Source organism: Ziziphus jujuba, chromosome 1 (genome assembly GCF_031755915.1).
Source record: "Ziziphus jujuba cultivar Dongzao chromosome 1, ASM3175591v1".
NCBI lineage: Eukaryota > Viridiplantae > Streptophyta > Magnoliopsida > Rosales > Rhamnaceae > Ziziphus > Ziziphus jujuba.
This window is the reverse complement of record NC_083379.1, coordinates 6981779-7002651: the sequence shown is the minus strand read 5'-3', so window position 1 is coordinate 7002651 and position 20873 is coordinate 6981779. Positions and strand designations below refer to the sequence as shown.

The window sequence follows — 20873 nt, the reverse complement described above, 5'->3', positions numbered from 1 at the left end:
GCACCAAGAATTAAACTATAATATTTGGTTAGTCTTTTTGTAGTAGCACTCTAAGGCTCACTTGTTTTAATCTTTACTATGGCTGATCTCTCTTCTACAACCAGTGATGATAATAAATCCTCTACTAATAAAAGTCAATCTTCTCCACATAATTCTTTTCCTTTTTCCTTTTTTTTTTCGGTTGGGTTGAAGAACTAAGAGTAAGGTTTTTCTTTTTTTCTTTTTTTCATTAAATGGTCATTGTATTTAAACACAAAAGACCTCCAAAGTAGGAGAATTACAACCTAAAGCTAGATCTTAGCATATCAACAGCAATATTCATAATATTCCTACGAATAGCTTCTAAATTACAATAATTACAGTGAATAAACAATATTAAAATGAAAAACCTTCTTAGCAATAAGGTTTGCTATTGCAATCGAACTCCTTGAATTCCAAGTAATACTCCAATCAAAGCACTTGAACCAACTGCTAATAGCTAGATTAACATATCTAGAGCTCCATCTTGAAGGATTTATAGGGCTCCAATTTCCTCCACCACAAGTGCAGCATTAGAAAACCATTATAACTCATTTCACCCTCTTGCTTCTACAAATTTAGAGATCCATCCAATGGCTTCCATTTTAACATCAAAAGGCGATGAACAAAGATTGAATTTAGAGGCCATAAACAAAAGCTTCCTCATCCAGTCCCTCACAATAAAAGCTCAACAAACTCCGCCCTCTTAAAAAACATCATGTTCACTTTCCACCATCTAGACTCCTAGGTGTTCCAAATCTCTTTAAACCTTTGCTGCCTCTACTCCAAATTATAGCTTGCAATCATAAACTCTTCAAGTAAACTTTCAAAATTTGCCACAGTCTCATTAAAAGATCTCGCACCTTAAAACACCTTCTCATTTATGAAATTCCAACAGCAATAAAGAAGGGTGATGAGGAACATGGTAATTAAAACCTTATCCATATTTCTAAAACAAGCTTGTTGATATGGATTAATACAAAAATCCACCGGTACTTCAATATTTGAAATTCTCCATTGCTCCAACTTATATCCCCGCTTACTGGCAAAGGCCAGCGATTGGATCATGTGACATTCTGTGAAAATATAATAGGCAGTATCAATCTCAGCTCCACACATCACACAATTCATATCCTCTTTTCCTAGTCTACTACACAAAATCTCTCTTGTTGGAATAACATCTGCTAAAACTCTCCATAAGAAATTTTTTTTTCATGGATCTGCAATTTCAACAAACACTCAGGGAAAAGGAAAGAATGGGAAAGGGTGAGAGAACTTGAATATGGTAGGTGAATTGTTTATTGTTATTGAATAATAATATAGTTGAAATGGTAAGATTGAATGTGTATAGATATTTTAAAAAAAATAAAAAATAAAAAAAATAAAAAGAAGAAGAAGATACTTTAAAAGGAATGTGCATCTACCGTTTAACCCTATTTGGGTGGGCAATGGGCCAAATTCCCCCTACTAATTTTCTGATTGCAACAAGTCCATACCTTAACTAGTTATCCATAAAATTTCTTCCCAAAAAAACTTATGTATAAAATAATAATAAATTAAGGTCTTCCTTAACTAGTTGAAAAAAAAGGAAAGAAAAAGAAAAGTAATTGGGCTTTCTCTTTAGCCCAAGCCCATATTGGATTCTTAGCCTCGAATGTCTCCATATAATAGGCCTAAATCTGACTATTTATGTTGCTATAAAGTTCAAGAAATTTAGATTAAATAACTTTGATAACTCTTTGATTTTTATTTTTATATTTTTATACCTGATGGCATTTAAATTGCTTACTTCAGATGCTTGTTAGGGTTAGTATTGGTAATTATAGTTTATTAAGCAATTTCAATAATTAACTATAAATTTAAAGGAAAAAAACAACAACCAAATTGGAATCCATTATTTCAAATTGTTTTTGCTTTAATATTTGTGTGTGCGTGTCTTTTTTTTTTTAATTTATAATTAGGTAGAGAAAAACTAAGTAGAAGAAAACTAACTCATTACTAAATTGCACCTTAAGAGAAGTTGATAAATGTCAGCTGGTTTAAATGTTGGGAAAAAAAAAAATAGAACTTGAGGATGATGAGGATTTTGGTCCTTGAATCATGAACAATTGCACCGTATTAAATTATTACTCAATTTAAAAGCTTAAAATAATTAAATTGGTTCAAATTAGGCCTTACATCATAATTAACATGGAATTTCTCAAATAATAATAATATATGTCGGTAGTCTGAAATTAAAATTGAATCAGTTGGAATTTGATCTAACTAATTTTAAAACTAATAGCAGCACTGACTTGGTTAAGAGTCAACAGAATTGATCCAGCTGACGTGGCCATTGCCAAAGCCTCAACAGGTATTACGTACCATATTCTTCTTTATCCTTCAATCATTTTGTCATATACGATTTTTTCGGATTTATAAACATGGATATGTCTTGGAAACTTGGTCAAGGAATAAATATTAAAAAGTTATCATCCCTGATTCTAAGCAACAACTATATAGAATATTCTTAAAACTTCATGCGATTTATGATATATTTGATTGCATAAACAATATTATAGTTATACCCATCTATAACTTGAAAACCTTAAATCTACTTGTCTGAAACCTAGTCAAAACTCAAAAAGAAATAACAGTGACATATATATAATAAAATATTTTGGTCCAAATATTTTCGCTTGTAAAGTAGGTGAATTGGACCAATAATCCTTTATGGACCTGCATCACATAAAATATATCCTTGTTTTTCAAAGATATTGAGATCTCTACATGTTTAAGATGGAATCTGCATGCTCTTGCACCACCATGGAAGCCATGATGATGTGTGATTTCTCTGTCAAAGTTGCACCAATTGCACAACGCAACACATACATACCATCAATCACCGTATGTGTCATGTATAACCTCCCTGATGCATTGATGGACTCCAGCAACTTCTTGTTAATCTCATTTGTGCAGTACTTTTCTTCATCTTCCTTTGAATCTTTTTCCCCCAAATAATAATTCTCCGAAATACCACCACTCTTAATAATTCCTTTGCTAATTGCTGAAGGTGAAACCCTAAAACAGACCAAGGCAAAGTTTCTAGGAGCGACAATCTCAAACCTCTCATCTCTACCAATGAGTTGTTCAAAAAACTTGGCCATGTTAACATGGCTTCTGAGCAAGCTCCTAATTTTTTCCACACCGTAGCTTCTCAGCACAAGCCATAGTTTCAAGGCTCGGAATCTCCTGCTTAGTGCTATTTGCCAGTCTTTGTAGTCCACCACCTGCTTTGAATCAGTGGCTCTGTTCCTCAGAAACTCAGGGTTTGTCGAGAGTGATTTTATTAAGGCGTTTGGGTCTTTCACCCAAAGACAACAGCAATCGAGGGTGGTGAAGAACCATTTATGCGCATTGAAGCTGAACGAGTTCGCACCTTCAACACCATCGATGAAATGCCGAAACTCTGGGCAGATGCAGGCACTTCCAGCATATGCAGCATCAACATGGACCCATATTCCATAAACGTTTGCCACATCACATAGAGGTCCTAATGGATCAACGGCTGTTGTTGAAGTGGTCCCCACCGTGGCACATAAATATATTGGAACCAGACCGTCTTCTATATCCGAACAAATTGTTGAGCGAAGCAAATCAGGAGAGAGAGCGAATGATGTTGATGTTGTGGTCTCGATGACACGAAAATTGCTGGGGTGGATTCCGGCGATTTGGGAAGCTTTTTGAAATGCACTGTGTGTTTGGTCGGAACCGTACACAACTAGCTTTCCGATATTTTGTTTCCCAATTTTACTCAGCACTTGGTCCCTTGCAGCCACTAGAGTGCACAAAATAGCCTCACAAGTGGTTCCTTGTAAAACACCACCACCTTTACCAGAGAAAAGGAAAGAGTCTGGTAGGCAAAGCATTTGTCCAAGCCAATCCATGACTATGCTTTCCAACTCACTTGCAGCCGGCGATGACACCCAGTTGAACCCGACAACGTTGAATCCGGTGGCTAGCATTTCGCCCAGAAACCCTGCAATGCTACCACTTGAAGGGAAATATGCAAAGTAGTTGGGACTTTGCCAATGTGTTAGACCAGGAACAATATGATCCTGCACATCTTGGATGATGGTTTCAATGGGCTCAGGATAATCAGGGGCAGATTTTGGTAACAGTTTTCGAAGATAATCGGGTTCAACTTGACTTAGAACAGGGTATTTCTCAATGTTTTTATAATACTCAGCTATGAAGTCGACTATCATGTGGCCTTGCCTCCTAAACTCGTTAGGATCTAAAAGATTTTCTACCGGGCGATTAATGTTGCATTTTTGTGAATCTTCCAAATCGAGGCTACCCATTTGGCCGATTAAGATCACAAGGAAAATTAAAGGATGATTTATCTGCTCACCTAATTGGATGTTTTGGAGTTCTTAAGTTTGGAGCATATATAATAGGGTATATATAGTGTTTGTGTTAATATCCCATAAAATAATAAGTAAATAAATAAATAAAGGACAAAAACTAACAAGCAATAAACTTCACTTTGAAAGAAATTTTAAAAGAAAATATCAAAGAATTTTTTGGTACGAGATTTTCCAGCTGGTTTTTTGGGTACGTGCGTGCAATGAAATTTCATCTCTTTCGTGTTACACCAGTTGGAGCAATAAATGATATGTATAGAGAGAGAGAGAGGGAGAGAGATAGATACTAGTCATCCTTTCTTATAAGTTTTGTTTGCTTGTTAATTTAATTTGTTGCGCAAGAATTTTTTTTTTTTTTTAATTTTTTTTTTGGCTTATCATCTCAAACTGTTAGGCTCTGTCATCACGTCACATGCTGGAACGACTCTAACTGGGTAACAACCACTCTTGAATTGGTCATGTATATATATATATATATTTTGTCAGATATTGAAGTGACGAATTTTATCATAACATATTATACATTGTGCTATGCCAATATTATGGAAAATCAATTGCCGTTTTTCTTGGTGCATATATAGAACATTAGAGCTCTAATAGCTGAATTTATAGTAATTGTATAAATAACTTGTTCATTTTCCATGCATGTGTATATAAAATTCTATTTTTTGGGTACCGTATCCCAAGTTATAAGGTGTCCTGGTAAAGTATGATATATAAATATATTACACCTCAATAAAAGACAAGTTTATTAGGAGATAAAAAATTGTTTATACGTATATAAAATTTCCACCAAATGTGCCCTTTCTATGGGTTCCTTTCCTACTATCTTTTTCATTTAATTTTTCATTAAACAATATTTTTTTTGAAAGGTAATAACTATGTATATATATATATATATTGTTCATAAATATAAAATATAAATGGACTAATGGTCCTATATAAAGAAAATGATTGATGCAAATTAGCTAGTGATGCAAAGTAGATAAATGCACCGTCAATGTATATAGCAGCTTAATTTGATTATAGTTCCTTTTCACATTAATTTTTGCTTCTGGTATATATATATATATATATATTTGGAATATTTTATTTTGAATTAGTATATCCTTATAAAAACTAGAAAATTTTCCTAGAACAAGTCGAATTAAAACTATATCGAATATGAAAGTTAAATTGAAGCAAAATAATGTGGAATTATATGATCAACATATAATACTGTTTGTGAAGATATAAAAACCGTATTACAAAAGAAAATTCCAATTAATAATATAGGAATTTATGGGTGCAAAAAGATATACATACATATATATATATATATAATAAATAAAATAAAGAAATAAAAAAAATTGAAGCTTTTAGTTGAAATTTTAAAACAAATTATGGGGGAGCAGTTGCTCTCACTAACTCTGCCCTTGCAGGTTACCAGCTTTAGTTGAAATTTCAACACAAATAAATTAGATTATGACGTACGTATTCCTAACCAGATGGATAGAAACACGAAAAATAGACATTTTTTGTTTTATAAGCTTGAAGAATATATATATATATATATATATATGTATGTATGTATATAATTTTTCTCTTATCTGAAAAGTCTCAATAGCCAAGCACTGATTACGTGTAAAAAGACATTTGATTACATGCAACACAAACTCTTTCATAAAAACAAATTCATTCAGAATTTTTTGGACGAGAGAAAAACTATATTTATTTATAAAAATATATTTTCGATATGAGCAATAAGTGAGGAGAGATTATAATAAATATCCATCAATCGTACCAACTACCTTATGCCCTCCCTTACTTTGCTCTTTGCTGCTTCTTGCCAGCTTGCCGAGTGGACCTTTTACGACATTTTCGATGAGTTAGTGCTCTTCAACCCTCTGAGCGTGACTTGGTCTGGAATCAGCTATTGATATGTTGGACAAATTACATAAATCTTTTTTTTAACTTTTAAATAACCCTCTTAAACTATAAAAATAACAAATAAATCCCTAATTATGTATTGCACGTTGTCCTTTTCAAACTCATTAAACACTAAAAGTTATTTTAATTAGACAAACACTACCAATTATTTACTATATTTTGTTGTAGTTATATTATAAAATGCAATAATGTTTTTATTTTTACTTTTTTTATTTTATGAAAATAATTTTTTTCCAATCTATCTTTACTTACACTTGCCCCTAGTGCTTAGAAATAATTATATTTGATGAAGAACATTCAATCAACAAAGTATTTAAACCTTAAAAATGCTTATTAAAATTAAAATTTATATGAAAATGTGATTAAGGTTGGATCCTTGGACCCGTCAAATAAAATTATATTAAAATAATTAAATAATACATAGGTATAAATTATATTACATATAATATGTGAATAAATTAAAGTTTTATGCTTTTACTATAAAAAATTATTTTTTAAAGATCAAAACCACATTTAATTCTTATTACCTAAATATATCTATATTGTTCGTTTGATATATATATATATATATATCTATATAGTAACAAATTAACATATTTCAAGCAGTGTTTAACAAACATTTAATGGAGAATGATAGTCTTGAAAATTTGTATAAAATTCAGTGGGGTAAAAAAATAAGATTACATAAAAAGAACGGCCCAATCATAAATTATGGGACCTAAATATTCTATATTACTGTTTTTTTTTTTTTTTTGGGGCAATATATATTTACTGAAAATTCAATCATGCATATATATTTGAAGAGAAGCAATTATCGCATTATAATATTAGCATAGTGTATGTCTCCTAATTAATCACAAAATCTCAAGTCGGTAATTAAATGTTGCATTCTCATCACTAGCTCATTCTGTTCTTTTGTTAATAATATGGTATGTGCATATCAGGAACCACTTTCACTACATAAATTTTGCAGCATGTTAATATTAAGTGTTGCTTTCTGCTCACAAAATTTGTGATTCCAAATATCTTATTTAAAATTAAATTAATTTATCATATCTTTATGAATTGAGAACCTTAAATTGAACTCTATTTACAGTAATTATGATCATGAATAATATTACTTTTTCTCCATTAATCATATATACATATATGAATTCTATAGTGGACCAATGGAGGCACTACATGATGGATAATAGTCATTTATAATTATCCAATCTGCATAATCATCATGGGCAACTTCCCCATAACAGTTTTTTCACATACATACATACATACACACACACACACACACACATGTATATTAAGCTTATTTTATTTTATTACTATTTTTTTCAGAGTCAATGTTGTAACTCTCATTGTTCAATTACATAGGCCTGATAGTTTGTTGAAGCCACAATGCCCCTTCTTCCTCAGCTAGCTATAGTAAGAGCATGGGGCTGTCACGCAGCTCGGTTTAATAACAGTCTTACCGTGTATATAAATATTTGCATGTAAAAGTTCCTAAAGAAACCAGCGAATTCTGAATATACCTTCGACTAGATGACAGCTGTCCTAATGAATCCCCACCCTCCTTTAGCGAATTCAAAGCCTCTTGTGAACGTAATACAGAACAAACCTGTTTGAACATAATACAGAACAAACTTCTTTAACTCTCTCTCTCTCTCTCTCTCTCTCTCTATTATTATTATTATTATTATTATTATTATTTATGGCAAAGTCGTGAGCTTTTAAGACATTTTAGTCCCAGCAAGATGGCCTTTGCCATCAATTTATTAAGAGTAATATAGACTCTTATAGAGTAAGTACAAGATATAATTCTTTAATTACTTTTTCATTTCCCCCAAAAAAATAAATAAATAAATAAATAATTCTTATCAGCACATGCAATGTTTTTGACAACCTAAATATTAAAATTATTGCTTTAGCTGCCCAGATCCTTAATTCTCAATTTCTAATCGACTCTCAAATAAACCTACTCAGACTTGCCAAAATAAAGGTTTACGACGCGTTGACATGCATTTAATTAAAGGGACGTTAATTAACAAGTAAGTATAATAAGACTTAAAATTAATATTCCAAGTCATTTTTAAACCAAGTAAAGTATTAAACAGTTCGCTAATTGCTACAAATAAACAGTTCCGTGCATTCAATTAACATCTACATCAATAATAGCACAAAATAAAAAGAAAATTTTCTATATATATACATTAAAATTTTTATCAAATTTATTTATTAAATAACACACATTAAATTATTATAGTTTATATATTTATATAATCTAAATATGAAAAATAAATGATAAATCAATTAAAAAATAAATCAATTAAATATTAATACATTATCAACCACATTATTTAATAAATATTATATTATGTCTAATATTATTGAATTTTTAGATACAACTTTTACATAATTCTATTAAAATTTTATTCTATTAATATCTGTCGTATCTAATTTCACATTAAAATATAATTTTATTTTTTAATTACAACTTGGAGAAGAAGATTATTATACAAATCAAGATTTGAACCCAGACTTAGAGGTATATTATCAATGGTTTCACTGTTGATTTTTTTTTTATTATTATAGGAATAGAGTACAACGTAATTTTTTATTTTTTATTTTTTAATTATTACAACATACAATTATGTATGGGTATGTTAGGTACCAACTTTATAATTTGTATAAATGAAATTGGATATGATTGGATGAATGGAAATTGTGTACAGGATCTAAAGCAACAATAAATGATAATATATGTATCCGTTCTATATCATATCAAAATTACTACAATGTAGCCAAAACATAATTTATGTTGTCCACTTGTTCCTTTTTCTGTTAGATAATATGTTGTCCCCTTGTATTGGTTGAATAACAGCCGATTCTGTCGTTTTTTAATCTTTTTTTCTTTTTTTCTTTTTTCTTTTTTTTTTTTTTTGTGTGGGAGGACAACTATTTTTTCGTCAATTCGAATGCCAGATGCGAAACAATTTAGCGTCCTAATTACTCTATTAAAAAAATGGAAATATAAATCATATTTAAAAAAAAAAAAAAGTTGAAAAGTCGACGAAAATAAATAAATAATTGAATTAAGAAGCAACGGAACAGAGAATTGACGTTCATCCAACTAAAGACAAAGAATTAATAAACATCTTGTTTTTCTTTTTCTCTCTATTGTTCTATTATTATTGATGAGACGTAACACCAACTAAATCTGTAGCAATAACTTGAAGCAAATCTGATACCCAAAAGAAAAAATAAATAAATAAAAGAGAAAAATAAAAAAACAGTAAGCCAAATATGAAATATCAGATCCCAAGTATGTGGCCACATACTTCTTCTATATAAACGGATTAATTTCCTCTACAAAAACCAATCAATTCAATGAATTTTTGCCAGTTTAACTTATCATCTCTCTCCAAGTGCTAGATCAAATTCTTGTTCGGCTGATATGTTTTGAGTCTCAAAAATATTTCCCAAATTTATTGGCACAAACACACACACACATACATATATATAGTTGTTTTTTTCGTGTGAGAAAAGAAAAAAAATTAAGCAGATGGGCAGCCTCAATTTTGACTATCCATGCATGGAAAACCCATTAGACCCTGAGGAGTTCAGGAGGCAAGGCCATATGATCATTGATTTCATTGCAAAATACTACCAACAAGTGGAGAAATTCCCAGTTCTAAGCCAAGTCCAACCAGGCTATCTCCGAAAACTACTACCAAAATCTGCCCCCTACTCTCCCGAGCGCATCGAAACTATCCTCCAAGATGTGCAAGCTCACATTATCCCTGGTATAACGCATTGGCAAAGCCCTAACTTCTTTGCATATTTTCCTTCAAGTGGAAGCATTGCAGGCTTTCTCGGCGAAGTACTTGCCACCGGATTCAACGTCGTCGGCTTCAACTGGATGTCGTCGCCAGCGGCAAGTGAGCTGGAGAGCATAGTCATGGACTGGCTCGGAGAAATGCTTAAGCTTCCGAGTTCATTCCTTTTCGCCGGCAACGGTGGTGGTGTTTTGCAAGGGACTACCTGCGAGGCCATTCTGTGCACTCTTGTAGCCGCAAGGGATCAAAAGTTGAACAAAATTGGGAAAGACAACATCGGAAAGCTAGTCGTGTATGGGTCGGACCAAACCCACAGTGCTTTCCGAAAAGCTTCTCAAGTTGCTGGAATCCATCCAAGCAACTGTCGCGTCATCAAGACTTCAAGATCAACCTCGTTTTCTCTCCCTCCAAACGCACTACAAACAATGATTTGTTCCGACGTGGAAGCCGGGTTAATCCCCGTTTATATATGTGCTACCATGGGGACGACTTCAACCACCGCCGTTGATCCCCTGGGACCCATATGCCACGTTGCAAAGGAACATAACATATGGGTTCATGTGGATGCCGCATATGCGGGAAGCATATGCATATGTCCGGAGTTTCGACATTTCATCGATGGCGTGGAAGGTGCGAACTCGTTCAGTTTCAACGCGCATAAATGGTTCTTCACCACTCTCGATTGTTGTTGCCTTTGGGTGAAAGACCCCAGTTCGCTGATCAAATCGCTCTCCACCAACCCCGAGTATTTGAGAAACAAAGCCACGGATTCCAAACGAGTTGTGGACTACAAAGACTGGCAGATTGCACTCAGCCGGAGGTTTCGAGCTATGAAACTATGGGTCGTGCTCAGAAGCTACGGGGTGGACAAACTTAGGAACTTGCTTAGACGCCATGTTAGGATGGCCAAGCTCTTTGAAGGATTTTTAGCCAACGATGAGAGGTTTGAACTTGTGGCTCCAAGGAATTTCGCCATGGTGTGTTTCAGAGTTTCGCCATTGGCGATCAGTAAGGAAAAAAATACTAGTGCTGTTAAGTGTGAAAAGAACGGAATATTAATTAGTTGCTCCGGTGCTAAAGAAAAGTCGTTGGATACTAAAGAACATGAAAAGTTGATAAATAAGATAAACTCGGAGCTGTTGGAGTCCATCAATGGGTCGGGGCGTGTATACATGACTCATACGGTGGTTGATGGAATGTTTGTGCTGCGGTTCGCAGTCGGTGCAACCCTAACACAGGACTTGCACGTTGTCATGGCTTGGAAAGTGGTGACAGAGCAGACAACCAACATATTAAATAATTATGGAAAGTTACCATAATTAAGCTAGCAAACTAGCTTGCTAGATGCTTATTATGTTCTACTCAAAAGTTATTAATGTATTGATTTTGCTTTTGTCTAGTGCACTTTTTTCCACCATCACAACAATTCCTAATTTACGGAAAAAAAAAAAAAAAAAAAAAAAAAAAAAAACCTAAATTTAATTAAAAGGGAAGGAATAGGTCAGTAATATACTTATTTATAATCAGTAATCATGGAAAATTTCGACGATATATATATATACATATATATGGGCTGAAAACAGAAATTGTATGGGAGAGTTTGTTGAACTGATCAGGTCCGCACTCCACAACATCTTTTAGATAGAAACTTCATTGTAGGCGTAGGCATCCAAAAGTGGGAGTACTGCATGATTTTTCTCTTTCTTTTTTGAATTATAAAAACTAGTAATTTATTTTTCCTTTCCTTTACCACATATCAATGTTAAACTACTTTTAATAATATATGTATATAAAATTTTGTCATAAAACGCATATATAGACACCTCTGTTATTGAAGGGGTATCACTGGATTATACATAATTTTATAATTCTCACTACGCGAAAAATAAGCTCTAGCGACACATTATTAGCGACGCTACGAGAAAAATGCGTCTAAAAAAATAATACCGCGACTCTGAGGTTAATACGTCAGTAAAAATTCGACCAATCGACGACGCATAAAAAAAAAGGTGTCGTCGAGAAGTCGCGAGAAACAAACACACACGACGCATAATATTTAGAGTCGCTGAATAAACACAGTTATGCGTCGCCTATTAGTGTAACATTGTTTTTTTCTTTTTTTTTTTGTTTTGCGTTTTTTTAAGTATGTAACAGTTGATGTTCTTTCAAATTTAAATAACAAGTGAAAATGTTTAAATATTTGGGAAAATATTTTATTGATATAAGGCGACGTATACACTATTATGCGTCGCCCATTAGGGAAAAAATTTACATTTTTTGTTGTTTTTTCTAAGTATTAAACAGTTGATATTCTTTCAACTTTAAATAACAAGTGAAAATGTTTAAGCAGCATGAAATTTTTTTTTTTTTTGAAAAAAATATTTTAACAGATTTATTAATGATATCAGGCGACAAGAAGAATTGCGGGTCGCCTATTAGTCTATTATCATATATTTTTTTTGAAATTTTTAGTAAGTATTAAACAGTTGATTTCTTTCAACTTTAAATAACAAGTGAAAATGTTATAGCTGCTTCACAGTGATTTTTTTTTTTTTGTTTTCTCAAATAAATTTTTAGCAAATATGTTATTGATATATGGCGACGCATAAATACCATTATGCGTCGCCTATTATGGTGAAATTTTTTTTTGTTTTGGTGTTTTTCTGATTTCTTTCAACTTTAAATAACAAGTGAAAATGTTATAGCTGCTTCACAGTGCTGTTTTTTTGTTTTTTCAAATAAATTTATAGAAAATATGTTATTGATTTATGGCGACGCATAAATACCATTATGCGTCGCCTATTATTGTGAAATTTTTTTTTTTGTGTCTTTCTGATTTGTTTCAACTTTAAATAAAAAGTGAAAATGTTATAGCTGCTTCACAGTGATTTTTTTTTTTTTGTCAAATAAAGTTTTAGCAAATATTTTATTTATATATGGCGACGCATAAATACCATTATGCGTCGCCTATTATTGTGAAAAAAATTTTTTTTGGTGTTTTTCTGATTTGTTTCCACTTTAAATAAAAAGTGAAAATGTTATAGCTGCTTCACAGTGATTTTATTTTTTTGATTTTTTTAATAAATTTTTACCAAAACTTTTCTTGATATATGGCGACGCATAAATAACATTATGCGTCGCCTAGTATTGTGAAACAGGAAGATTTTAAAAAAAACACCTTCTCTAACTAGTTTAAATCTTTTAACTGGTTATTTGATGCAGGGATAAAATCAGATTGATTAAAAAAATAAAAAAACAAAACTCATTTATGTTGTTTAAATATTTTCACTGCTTATTTGATGATGGAAGAAAATCAAATTGTTAAAAACCATGGTTTTTTTGAAAGAAGAAAAAAAAAAAGGGTATTAGGCGACGCATAATACTGCTTATGCGTCGCCTAAACCCTAAATTTAAAAAAAAAAAAAAATAAAACCTCTCTTTATATTGTTTCAATATCTTCACTGGTTATTTCATGCTCAGCTAAAATCCAATTGTTAAAAATGAAGGTTTAAAAAATGTATATATATATAGGGTATTAGGCGACGCATAAGCATGGTTATGCGTCGCCTATTACTAAAATTCAAAAAAAAAAAAACAAACTCTGTTTATCATCTTTAAATATTTTCACTGGTCATTTGATGCTGGAAGAAAATCAAATTGTTAAACAGGAAGATTTTAAAAAAAAACACCTTCTCTAACTAGTTTAAATCTTTTAACTGGTTATTTGATGCAGGGATAAAATCAGATTGATTAAAAAAATAAAAAAACAAAACTCATTTATGTTGTTTAAATATTTTCACTGCTTATTTGATGATGGAAGAAAATCAAATTGTTAAAAACCATGGTTTTTTTGAAAGAAGAAAAAAAAAAAAAAGGGTATTAGGCGACGCATAATACTGCTTATGCGTCGCCTAAACCATAAATTAAAAAAAAAAAAAAAAAAAAAAAAAAAAAAAAACCTCTCTTTATATTGTTTCAATATCTTCACTGGGTATTTCATGCTCAGCTAAAATCCAATTGTTAAAAATGAAGGTTTAAAAAAAAAATATATATATATATAGGGTATTAGGCGACTCATAACCATGCTTATGCGTCGCCTATTACAAAAAAAAAAAAAAAAAAAAAAAAAAAAAACAAACTCTGTTTATCATCTTTAAATATTTTCACTGGTCATTTGATGCTGGAAGAAAATCAAATTGTTAAACAGGAAAATTTTAAAAAAAACACCTTTTCTAACTAGTTTAAATCTTTTAACTGGTTATTTGATGCAGGGATAAAATCAGATTGATTAAAAAAATAAAAAAAACAAAACTCATTTATGTTGTTTAAATATTTTCACTGCTTATTTGATGATGGAAGAAAATCAAATTGTTAAAAACCATGGTTTTTTTGAAAGAAGAAAAAAAAAAAAAAAGGGTATTAGGCGACGCATAATACTGCTTATGCGTCGCCAAAACCATAAATTTAAAAAAAAAAAAAAAAAAAACCTCTCTTTATATTGTTTCAATATCTTCACTGGTTATTTCATGCTCAACTAAAATCCAATTGTTAAAAATGAAGGTTTAAAAAAAATATATATAGAGAGGGTATTAGGCGACGCATAATCATGATTATGCGTCGCCTATTACTAAAATTCAAAAAAAAAAAAACTCTCTTTATCTTGTTTAAATATCTTCACTGGTTATTTGATGCTCCAACAAAATCAAATTGTTAAAAATGAAGGTTTAAAAAAAATATATATAGGGTATTAGGCGACGCATAAGCATGGTTATGCGTCGCCTATTACTAAAATTCAAACAAAAAAAAAAAACTCTCTTGATCTTGTTTAAATATCTTCACTGGTTATTTGATGCTCAACTAAAATCCAATTGTTAAAAATGAATGTTTAAAAAAAAATAGGGTATTAGGCGACGCATAATCATGATTATGCGTCGCCTATTACTAAAATTCAAAAAAAAAAAAACTCTCTTTATCTTGTTTAAATATCTTCACTGGTTATTTGATGCTCCAACAAAATCAAATTGTTAAAAATGAAGGTTTAAAAAATATATATATAGGGTATTAGGCGACGCATAAGCATGGTTATGCGTCGCCTATTACTAAAATTCAAACAAAAAAAAAAACTCTCTTGATCTTGTTTAAATATCTTCACTGGTTATTTGATGCTCAACTAAAATCCAATTGTTAAAAATGAAGGTTTAAAAAAAAATAGGGTATTAGGCGACGCATAATCATGATTATGCGTCGCCTATTACTAAAATAACAAGTGAAAATGTTATAGTTGCTTCACAGTGCTGTTTTTTTGTTTTTTCAAATAAAGTTTTAGAAAATATGTTATAGATTTATCCTATTATTGTGAAAATTTTGTTTTTGTGTTTTTTCTGATTTGTTTCAACTTTAAATAAAAAGTGAAAATGTTATAGCTGCTTCACAGTGATTTTATTTTTTTGTTTTTTTAAATAAATTTTTAGCAAAATTTTTTTGATTTATGGCGACGCATAAATACCATTATGCGTCGCCTATTATTGTGAATATTTTTTTTTTGTGTCTTTCTGATTTGTTTCAACTTTAAATAAAAAGTGAAAATGTTATAGCTGCTTCACAGTGATTTTTTTTTTTTTTTTCAAATAAATTTTTAGCAACTATTTTATTTATATATGGCGACGCATAAATACCATTATGCGTCGCCTAGTATTGTGAAAAATTGTTTTTTTTTTGTGCTTTTCTGATTTGTTTCAACTTTAAATAAAAAGTGAAAATGTTATAGCTGCTTCACAGTGATTTTTTTTTTGTTTTTTCAAATAAATTTTTAGGAAATATGTTATTGATATATGGCGACGCATAAATACTATTATGAGTCGCCTATTATTGTGAAATTTTTGTTTTTGTGTTTTTTTAAAGTATTAAACAGTTGATTTCTTTCAACTTTAAATAACAAGTGAAAATGTTTAAGCAGCATCACAGAGCTTTTTTTTTTTTTTTTCTTATTTCCCTCAGGTGACCCTCAAGCTTTTTGTGCATCGCCTATTGACTTTTTATTGAAATATTTTTTTTCCTTTGGTTTTGTGAAAATATTTATCAATCTGTTTTACTTTTGGCATCATATAATCTGTTAAAATATTGAAGCACATAACTGTGATGTTTTTTTTTTTTTTTTTCTGCATTATTTGTATCAGGCGACTCTGAAGCATATTGTGCGTCGCCTGTTCATCGTTTATTTTAATTATTTTTAATATTGTTTGAAATTTTGTAAAATTGGTATGTTTGAAACCAAAGTTCATGCAAAACAAATACTACCTTATGAGCGATTTTCACAAATTTGTCTACGATATTTTATATGTACAAACAAAAGCTATTAACAAAATCTAGCTATTTCACTACCATGCATATATATATATTCATTGGTTTGAGATACTTGTGATCATCGCTGTTGCCCATTCATCTCTAAATTCGTTGACATTTTCAGCTTGTAACCAAGTGACACCTTCGTACTGAACATGAGAAACTTATGTTAATACATATAAAAATAATCATAAATATTAATTATTACATAATAGAAATATGATGAAATCATTAAATTAATAATAATTTACCATTCCTCTTAAGTCCCGGGGAGGAACTTTGCGCCTAATGATATCTCGCATTATCATCATCATATAGTAACCGCATTCCGTATTCCCGGGCTGCATCGGTGTCTAAATTTGCAAACAGTAAATTATGTGTAATATTAGATACGAATATATACAAGTATTTAAATTAACTAACAACTAATAATGATAAGTTTTTATATATAATAATTACCTTAGTATTTTGCCACCGAAGTTTCTTTTCAAATGTCTTTCCTTGGTTCCATGCAACGAAGGAACTATATAGAAATATAAATATTGTATACGATTATACAATAGCTTCAAAAGTACAAATCCAATATATATAAGAACAATTAAGTAAAAATATTAGAGTTATTAATTAACTTACTCATCGATCAAAGATTTTAGATCCTTATCAATTATATTCTTATGAGTCTTCAAAGAATCAAAAAACCATGCTACTGCTTTGTATAAATCAACAACACATAGCATCCAATGATTCCTAAAAACACCAATAAATATTTTAGTTAATATGATGTTTCTCGAAATGAATATTTTCATAACATAATTCAATAAAACTAACACAATATTACCTTGCACAGTAGGGAAATAACCATAGTTGATTATTTCTTGCATCTTGCCATCTACTCAATATATTTGATATCCGTTCATGAGGGTTTTGATGACCAACCGAAGCAATAATATCCGGATGAACAAAGCAATATTTCCCTTCGAAGGAGCCCGTCAATCCCTCACATAAATGCCTACATAATCCGATTACCAATAATTAAAGTGTTTAATTAATTAAATTAAAGAATTAGTTATAAAGACATCCAAATTTAGTTTACCTTATGTAGAATGAGATGCATTCGGACGATAATTCTTGCATGTAACAAAAATCATTTATATCGCTACTCGCTATGGCCAACTGTTGTTCTTCCCCAAAGATCTCTTTTTTCATATTAAAAAACCATAAATGATCGCTATCGACGTCCTTGATCCGACGTAGCAACTCTCAGATCGTTGGGGTAACGATTAAGGGATCAACATTATCATCTTCATCATTCTCAACATTTGACCTGTTCGAGCTTCCCTACAAAATATCAACAAACAACATTTAAAATAGAACAAAAATGAAATTATTTTAAACTTCATTAATATATATAGCTGCATCGAACAATACCTCCTCAGATGGCAAGATAACAAGATCTCTTGGCCATGCAACAAATGCACCTTCAGCATCACCGACACGTATGATGTCAAATGATGGAATAGGCAAAGGTGCAAATCCATCAATAACGTCATCAACAGTTACCTTATAATTTGCTGCACCTAGCTTCACACCATGGCACATATCCGTTGGCAGCGAAGGTACCAAAGTGCCACGTGCTACTATATGGCCAACATTGCCTTGTGCAAGATTGCGTTTTACACCCTGCAAAGTTTAAAAAAAAAAAAAAGATTAATATATATATGTTCACATGACAATATTCCTTCAACTTAAAGACTCGATCCCATGACCTCATGGCGGTAGGTAAGACCCTTCAACCATGGGAGCTATATAGATAGTAATAACCTACTTAAACATACATACATAAATATATATAAATAAATAAATAAATAAATAAATAAATCAATAAATCAATAATCACCTCAGGATAGATCCGAGGAGCATCAATCCAAGATGTAGGTTGGGTCCCATGAGCAGCAACATCATCGAATTGGGTTCCCGGAGCATCAACATCATCGGCTGGGGGGGTCCCATGAGCAGCAACATCATCGACTTGGGTCCCACAAGCATTAACATCATCGGCTGGAGGGGTCCCTAGACCAGCAACATCATCGACTTGGGTCCCAGGAGCAGTAACAGTATCGGCTAGATGAGCGAGTGACGGAATCTGAATACCACATGCCGATATAAGCGCATCAACTTGGGCAGCGCTGCTGCTGCTTGAATTTCTGACGATCGCCATTAGACCTTTGAGCAGCGTCTCATAGATTGAATTGTTTCCACTTCCTTCAGACTTGGTCTTTTTTTGTGAACTCGGCTTAGGAGTATGGAAAAAGTTATTCACCGTGTATCCTTTGCCTCGACCCCTAAGCCTACCTCCATACTCCTCTTTTCCCAAAGCTTGTGTTAGGATATCCACAGGAGGTGAAGGCCGAATTTCTCCTTCTGTTGCCTTCTTCTTTAAGTCATTCTACAATATATTATTTAAATGATTGAATATATCAGTTTATATAATAATGAACTAAATAATAATATATGCAACAAATATTCATATAAAATACAATACTCACAATTTTTTCCGCTACATGTTCAGTTTCTTCATTTGCATATTTTCCATCCTTCCCCATACGTGCCCGTATCCACAGGTCATCTCGGTCTACATAATCTTCAGTGCCTCTTTCAAGTTGCTTCAAAATTACAAATAAATTAATTTTAATAATGCATGCAACTGATCAAGTAACAATGACAAAATTATTATGGTTAAATGTAAATAAAAATAAATTGCATACAATGGCTCTTTCTAATCTCGCGTAGCCCATTGCACCCATCCTATGCGGATACTTGTTTAATTGCCGTTTTTCTGAATATTTTTTACTTAATGCCTACAAAAGTTATAAACAAACATATTAGAAAACCCAAATAACATAAGTCACCATAACAAATTTTAATTTTTATATAAATAATGCCAGCGCAATTTAATACAACAGTACCGTGCGTTAAATAAACTATACCTGGAATTTATCCGACAACCTTTGTTGTACAAAATCATCCCACACCTCTTGGCTTATGAATTCATAAATTGAGGGTCGATGCTTCAACTTTTCGGGTGTGTCAATATATGGTCGAACAAAAGATCTATACAAGTAATTCTTGAATTTTCTCCATTTGTCACAACAATCTTTTAAAGTTGCCTTCCTAAAACTATCATCCTTACCCGTATATTGCTGCAAAATTAAAATATATATATATATATATATATATATATATATATATTTAGTAACATTGATTGACAAGTAAATGCGGTAAGTTAGAAATGCAAGTAAAATGCATATATACAAGCTACAAATGCAAAAAAAGAATTATAAAATCTCCATCAATTAAATATTATTTATAATAAACAATATCTAACAATAATGCACTCCGTACCTTTATTGATGCCCATAGGTTATCTTTTAACCTATCGGACACATCTCTCCAATTAGGTATATTAATTGGTATTGTGCTCCTAGCCAACGAGCCCTCCAAATTGTTTAGTCGAACGGCCTCAGAGTTAATAGCAACTCCAACCTCATTATATTGAGGTTCCAAGCTTTTGTTTCCCGCCAAATGCTTCCTAAGGCCTTTCATTGTTGTGGCCCCTCGTTTTCTACGCCTTGGGGATGATGTATTCGGCCTTTCCATATCACTGGATGGTGATCCAGCGCCATCCCCATCCGAGAGGACATGTTCATTAAAAGAATCCATAATTCTACATACAAAAAACATAAACACAAATTAATATTACTAACAATATAGGGTGTAGTATAATGAATAAACCAATAATAACAATAATAAACGATAAATTCATGTAATTTATTTACCAAGTGATGCAGTAATAGTATCTTCTCTTAACATCTATCCTCTTTAACAGTCATTAACATTTTCAAACTTTGCAACCGGCGACTAAATCACTATGGATTTTGAGTCGCACAAATGACGTCATTTTAAGACCCAAAACAGAGCACCTCTGACATTTCCCACGCAAATTTAACCATATAAACACATAATACAAATAATAGCATATAATTTTGCTTTACATACAATCGAACCCCACTTAATAAATATAGCTATTTTTCCAAACAAAATTTAGCTAACCCATTGTCGACAACAAGCCATGATTTTGACAACATAAAACCCCACCAAAATTACAGTAACGAACAAATATTTAAAAAAAAAAAACAAAAACACCAGCAAACATAATTTTCTTTCCAGCAAACACATACACAACCGAACCCCAAAAGGGATGAAAAACAGCACACAAAAACAGCACACATACACCACCGAACCCCAAAAGGGATGAAAAACAGCACACAAAAACAGCACACCTTTA

General features: G+C 31.6%; 2 protein-coding genes across 2 annotated transcripts; one reads left to right on the top strand and one right to left on the bottom strand.

The window, feature by feature from the left end:
- Positions 1 to 2552: 2552 nt before the first annotated feature.
- On the bottom strand, positions 2553 to 4526 carry LOC107413947 (tyrosine decarboxylase). Its single transcript, XM_016022020.4, has one exon. The coding sequence runs from the start codon at positions 4359 to 4361 to the stop codon at positions 2784 to 2786; it is 1578 nt and encodes a 525-aa protein (XP_015877506.2). The 5' UTR covers positions 4362 to 4526; the 3' UTR covers positions 2553 to 2783.
- Positions 4527 to 9656: 5130 nt separating this feature from the next.
- Positions 9657 to 11585, top strand: LOC107413922 (tyrosine decarboxylase). Its single transcript, XM_016021983.4, has one exon. It carries the CDS (start codon positions 9913 to 9915, stop codon positions 11503 to 11505), a length of 1593 nt encoding a protein of 530 aa, XP_015877469.2. The 5' UTR covers positions 9657 to 9912; the 3' UTR covers positions 11506 to 11585.
- The last annotated feature ends 9288 nt before the right edge of the window (positions 11586 to 20873 follow it).